Raw genomic sequence first — 6,436 nt, forward strand, 5'->3', positions numbered from 1 at the left:
TTTGTTGAGGTGTGCCAGGTGCGGTAAGCTGAGAAGCGATACCTTCTTCTTTAAGAAAGTCATCGAACTCTCCAGACATATACTCACCACCTCGATCAGATCGAAGGGTTTTCATCTGTTTCTCGTCTTCGTGAGCAAGATAAGCATCCAAAGAGGCTGTATGGCTTAGAAAATTCCTTAAGCATTTGGAAGTTGTTCCAAACGTCGACGAGCCCATGACCCTTTATTGTGATAAATTGAGAGGAAATACCATTTGCTTCGAGTCGCAGAGCTAAACACTAGGTCGAGTGAGGACCTAGGTGCCAAAACAAGAAAAATCGAAAATAAACTAGAGAGAGAGAGAAGAGGGGCGGCAACCACAAGTTCTAGAGAGAGAAGCTCTCAATCTCTAACTTATGTGGAATGAGAAAAATGAGAAGAATGAGGCTCCTATTTATAGGAGAGGTCTTACCTTCAATAAGGTAGTTTCCTCTTCTATAGAATATCACATATTCATGAGCCAATTTCCTCTTTTCCTCTATGATGCACTCGGCCAAGGTGGACTTCATTAAGCCTTGGATTTGTTTCCTTTTTTGTTCCTTGCCTTGCATCTTACTTGTGTTGGGCGCCTACCTCTTATTACCCTTAGAGGAAATTTGTTTCCTCTTTTTCTTTTGGCAAGTATCTTCATACATTTATGCACAAAATATTCTCTCTTGTTTCTTGGGTATTTGGGCGCCTATAACTTATCTAGAAAGGCCTTCTAGAAGCTTTTCCACTTGTTCATGACAACATGAAAAATGCCCATTAAGAATTTTCAATAAAATTCTTATGAAATGAAATTAATTCACGAGGCCCAATAATCAAGTTATGGCCGAGTGACATTAAGTCATCAAATGAACTTGTCAAAAAATTTATTGACATTCATTTCATCATATGTCTCAAAAGACAAAATTACCCTTTTGACAATTTTCGTTCTTGTTTTGACTTAGCTTCCAGTTTAACTATTCCTATCGATGTGATTCGTGACAGTGACCTCATGGACCCAAATGAACAAAGCTTGAGCTAAACACTTGGACTCAAAAGTTCACAAACATTTTCCAAGTTTAGCTTAATGCCAACTGACTCCACTAAAGAGCTGACACTGAAAATCTCTCGGTTCAAATGAATTTATTTTCTACTCAAGAATTCGACCTAATTATGATGAGCGGATCCACTGAATATTATCTATGCTACCCTTCATGAATGTCATCAGCTAGTCGGGATTTACTAAATTACCATTTTACCCTTCTAGCTGTTATTTCCTCAACTCCTTCGTCGCTTGTGAATAAGTTAGAAACAATGTATTGACGAGGAGCTAACAAGTCACATTGTTTCATCCAAAAGAGTCAGGACTCAATTTGGACACTGGCCAGTTCATTTATTCACACTCCAAGGAACAAAGCATGAGGTGACATACATTGCATTTCAGCAATCTTGTACATGAATTCCATATCTATGAGAACTTCACAAAGTTACTCATGACATACTCACAACTTAGTACTTCACCAATAGGCCTTGTTCGGAATCACATAGTGAGTCCGAACTTTGACTTTCTCAAATGAGAATACTAAGGTGTGAAATGGCATGTCTCATTTCAGGATTAAGGTAAGCATGATGCAATTCATACATAGTGACTTCGAGACATAAGAGGTTAAATGGTTTGTTCTTATATTGTGTCTAGAAGTGCACTGGTCAATTCAGTACCTTCGGAAGATACCTAGAAGAACTATAGAGTCCCCAACTCCCAATGCCTCATAACCAGACATCATAGATTCTTCTAACAATCATACTGAGGTCAATAGTCCTTTGACCCTAAGATTGCGAATATATCGTTTTAAGCAAACTACGAAGAGTTTGTTCATGCAAATCTACATTTGTCTCTTCGTAAGTTGTTAAGTTTGTTTATGGACTAAAAGACTAAGGTTTTATCATAAAGCTTCAAACAAAGAAAGAATGAATGAACGTTTCAACTTTATTAATGAATAGATAGGCAATTACAAGAAAGAGTCTTCGTAAGACTATATTACATCAAATGTACACAAATAGACACCACTACTCTTCTTGTGGGCACCATTGACAACACTCATGATTCAAAGCTACCAGCTATGTCAATACTGGAAGAATCTCTACGCTTCTCGGACATCACTCCACGCAACAACATGATTCAAGAACCAGCCCCAAGACTCAACTTCAGTTCCGGACGCCTGTTAACATAGACCATGTATACTTGGCAGTAAATAAGTTCCAAGACGCAACTCTAGGAACGAAGACCTGCAAAAAAGACAGGCATGCTTGGAGGAAAATCAGTTGTAGTCCTGTGGAAGAGAATCGGAAGCTCGTATCACTGAGCAAGCATATTCCAGCTCAGAGCTCGTCTCATTTTTTGAGGCTCTCATCTCGAAGCTCTTCTCACATAGAGCTCTCAACACAACTTGCAGCCCAACTCGCCGGAGTTCTCAGCTTTCAGACGAGCCTCTTCGAACTGTGCAATCCAAGCTCGATTTGTTCATCATACCAAATCAAGCTTGAGGGGGAGTGTAGAAAATTAGTTCGTGCTCGTCTCATCTTCCAGCTCGTGTCAACACTAACTCGTCCTCAGTTCGGAGTCCGCACTCCGAACTGACCTCACCACCTTGGAATCAGCCGGTTCCTTGGAACTCATCTCACTTGGGAAAAGTGTTGCAATTATTTTTTATTCTATTTTATATGTCTTGTTCTATGTGTAATATTCTTTATTTCCTAAAAATTGTTATTGCACATATTTATCACACTGATCATGTACCTAGTCTAGTCTAATGTATCCAACATATGTATAAATAGGTGATACAATTTCATATAAAAAACATAAAAGAATATTTCTCATATTTAACTCTCTCTCTCACTCTCTCTCTCAATTTCTACATAAAGAAAATCAAAATTTTATGTGCGATTATGTAAACCCCAAGTGACAACAAAAGTACAACAATCGTCAGTAAAACAGATTAATCCACCAGAGAAATGAAAAGCGGACAAAAAAAAAATGGCATGATATAGAGCTTGGATATAATGATCAGATGATAAAATTTCCATTCACCTTCGCATAGTCGAGATGTCTCAGATGGTTGACCGAAGGTACCTCTTCAAGCCTCGGGCAATGGTTTACGAAAAGCCGTTCGAGGACGACCAAAGCTCCTTCCGCAATCTTCACCGCCCTCAGATTCCCCAACTCGTATATAGTCAGTGACTTGAGTCTCCGAAACCCGCCCTCCTCGAAACACAACTCCTCTCCCTCGTATGCGTCGGGTCCCAATTGGAGGCTCTCCAAGTTTGGCAAGCCCTTCAAAGCCTCGATCGCCTTGCCGTTCAGCCTCGACGAGGTTAATGCAACTGCGCGCAGGCTTCGGAGCTCGGTGATCCAGCCTGGAAGCCTCTCGAGCCGGCCGATCAACATGAGGTCGCGGAGCCCAGGAGGCGGTGATGTCACTTGTTGGAGAGATAAGAGTTCCGCGTCGTTGGCTGACATTAAACCCAACCGTTCGAGGCGGTTCAGTTTCCCGATGACGGAGGATAGCTGATTGGTCAGCCCTGCGGTCAACCCCACGACGCCGAGCCACCTCAGCTTCACTAACTTCTCCAAGTCTCTCATGAGATTAGCTCCTCCATTGGGACGGGCTTCCACAGCGGAGAGAGTTTGAAGGCCCTCAAGGTTACCTCCGAAGCCTTCTTGTAGCCTCACTCCGATGACGTAATCAAAGTTTCCTTTGTGGTTGCGGTTGTTGAAACGGTACGCCAATATGTGTTGGAGATTTCTGAGCTCGTTGATCTCTTTTGGCAGCTCTGTTATCAGTGTGTCTCTGATGTCCAGCGAGTCCAGGTTTCTCAGCTTCCCTATGGATTTGGGCAGCGACTTGATGTTCGTCTTCCTCAGGTTCAAGTACTTCAACAACAACATTTTTCCGATCTCTTTTGGGAGAGTTTCGATCCATGAGCTTTCGAGATCCAACACCTCAAGAAGCTTCAATTTTCGAAACAAAGAAGCCATGAAAGAGTCTGTTAACTTATTGTTGGAGGTGCGGGAGAGGAAAAGAGTTCGAGCACCTGAAGTTTCTACGCTCTCTAAGGCTTTCTCAGTGTTGCCGAAGATCATCAACCTGCGGTAGTTGCCCCTAAATTTCGACGCATTTGCATCCAAGATTTGACAGAAGTTCAGCTCTTCGGCCTTTGATATGATCACACCACGCATCAAATCATGGACGAGAAAGAATTTACCTTCTCCGATGGTTACTTTGAATCGGTTGAGGGAAACCAAGTTTCTTCTAAAGAGCTCAGCCATATATCCTTCAGCGACCTCCTCCGGTGTTATATCTCCTTTGGCCTTGACAAAGCCTTCAGCAATCCACAAGCGGTACAGTGTTTCATCGGCAATTGAATAGTTCTTTGGAAATAGACAAATATACATGAAGCATGGTCTCAGCGAGTGAGGCAGATCGCTATAGCTAAGATACAGAATTTTGTTAACTCGGGTTAGTTTGGAGCTCACTCCGACCTTGGAGTTAAGATCTTGAAGAACTCTTTCCCATTCAAAGACCGTCTTTTCTTTCGTTGCCAACAGCCCAGCGATGGCTGAGATAACAAGAGGCAGGCCTTGGCATTTACTAACGATCTCCATCGAAGATTCCAACAGCTCGTCGGGGCAACCACCTGGAAACTCGCTCCCAAAAGCCTTTTTGCAGAACAGCTCGAAAGCCGGCGTTTGAAGCCAAGGACTGATGTGTTGAATGAGATCGCGAGGCGAGTTTCTACAGTCATCAGCGATCGAACTGTTCCGTGTCGTAATCACGATTCTGCTTCCTTTGTTGTTGTTGTTGTTGGGAAGCAGAGCTAGCTTTACATCGTCCCAAAAGCACTCTTCCCACACATCGTCAAAAACAATGAGGTACCTCTTTGTTTGCAAATGGTTCCTCAAAAGTTCGATCAGATCATTCACCCTGTTGCCTTCTCCGCGTTGTACCACGTGAAGCTTCTCCGCCAGCGTTTCCAGAATCTTCCTCGCGTTGTACTGCTGAGACACAGTGACCCACGCTCGGGCAGATTCGAAGTGTCGCATCACGGCTCCATCGTCGAACACTTTCTTGGCGAGTGTGGTCTTCCCAACACCGCCTTGGCCAACCAGAGAAATGACCAGAAACTCCGTCGGACCTTTCACCAGCTTGTCGATGACCTCGTTCTTCACTGCTTCGATTCCAACAACTTCCTCTTCCTCCACAAAGAGCGACTCCAACCGAGGGTCAATGCGCTCTTTTCCGAGCCATCCTCGAATCGGCCCGGCCCGATCGAACGGTCTCAAGCCGTATCCCACACCTCGGCCTCTGATGCCGTGCAAGGACCGCTTTATGGTCTCAATCTCCGATGCAAGCTTGCGACGGGGCTTTAGAGATGTGACTCTGCGGACATAGCCGATAAGTCCTTTCTGGTTGTGGAGCTCGGTGAGATGGTAACGATAGTTGTCGACGAGATCTTCAATGCGATCAGCTTGAACGCGGATCTGGTTCACCCACGCTTTCACGGCGTGACTCGTCTCTCCATTCTCCGAATTGGCTTCCACGTCCTTGTGCAGAGGCTGGATTATCTGCAGCTCCTCCTTCAGGCTCTCAACCTCTCCGTGAATTCCTTTCAGCGATTTTACGTCTTCGATCAGCAAATCCGTCAGTTTGTCGATCACCGGAACCAATAAAGCTTCCATTATTTCCGATCAAATTGACAACTCTATGAACTCTCTTTGCCATTGTTGAGCATTGACTTAGTACTAATCTCTCAACCACAAATTTCAGACAACCTACTGTGTCCAACGACTGGATTGCCGTGTTTCGACTCGACATTCCTTTTGACTTGCTTGATAGTCTTTCCAACTTTGCCTTAAAATCTAATCGGCAACAGTTGTGTATTTTTTTTAATTTTAAATTTACTTATTAATTCTTGTTAAAAAAATAAATTATTTATTATTTGAAAGAGACCCGATATGGTCTATTCCGACAAGAAAAGAGAACTTACTTTTAGTTTTAATTCAACCAACACTAAAAATCCCCATTACCTATAAACCTCGTAAAATCCGCCACCTCATCGCTGGAGATATCAGTCTCCGGGATCATTTCTAAGGCTAGCCATCTTTAAAGTTAACAATTTGGTTTTAACCAACCTTTCGTTAATTTCCTGTAACTAACTATATTGCTTACGTGGCATCTCATTAATTAAAATATGCCCTTATTAATTATAATTTAGGCGGTTTTTTTTTTAATTTGAATCAAACCGATTAGGAAAGTAGCTAACCTGGTTTTTTTTAATTTTTAGACGTGTGGATTTGGAGAAATTTCAGCAGTTGACTTAACTAATTAGTTTCATTTAGGCAGTTTTTTTTTTTTTTTTAATTTTGAATCAA

The 6,436-nt window shown here is 42.6% G+C and overlaps 1 protein-coding gene across 1 annotated transcript; it reads right to left on the bottom strand.

Moving 5' to 3' along the window:
- Window positions 1-3,070: 3,070 nt before the first annotated feature.
- Window positions 3,071-5,743, bottom strand: LOC149381625 (disease resistance protein RPM1-like). Its single transcript, XM_089601404.1, has one exon. The coding sequence runs from the start codon at window positions 5,741-5,743 to the stop codon at window positions 3,071-3,073; it is 2,673 nt and encodes an 890-aa protein (XP_089457530.1).
- Window positions 5,744-6,436: the final 693 nt, after the last annotated feature.

Source organism: Urtica dioica, chromosome 11 (assembly GCF_054948205.1).
Source record: "Urtica dioica subsp. dioica isolate 48M chromosome 11, U.dioica_male_clone48M_v1_H2, whole genome shotgun sequence".
NCBI lineage: Eukaryota > Viridiplantae > Streptophyta > Magnoliopsida > Rosales > Urticaceae > Urtica > Urtica dioica.

Bases quoted from the DNA above. Each gene is read 5' to 3' on its own strand.
- LOC149381625 (XM_089601404.1), bottom strand. From the start codon at position 5,743: ATGGAAGCTTTATTGGTTCCGGTGATCGACAAACTGACGGATTTGCTG.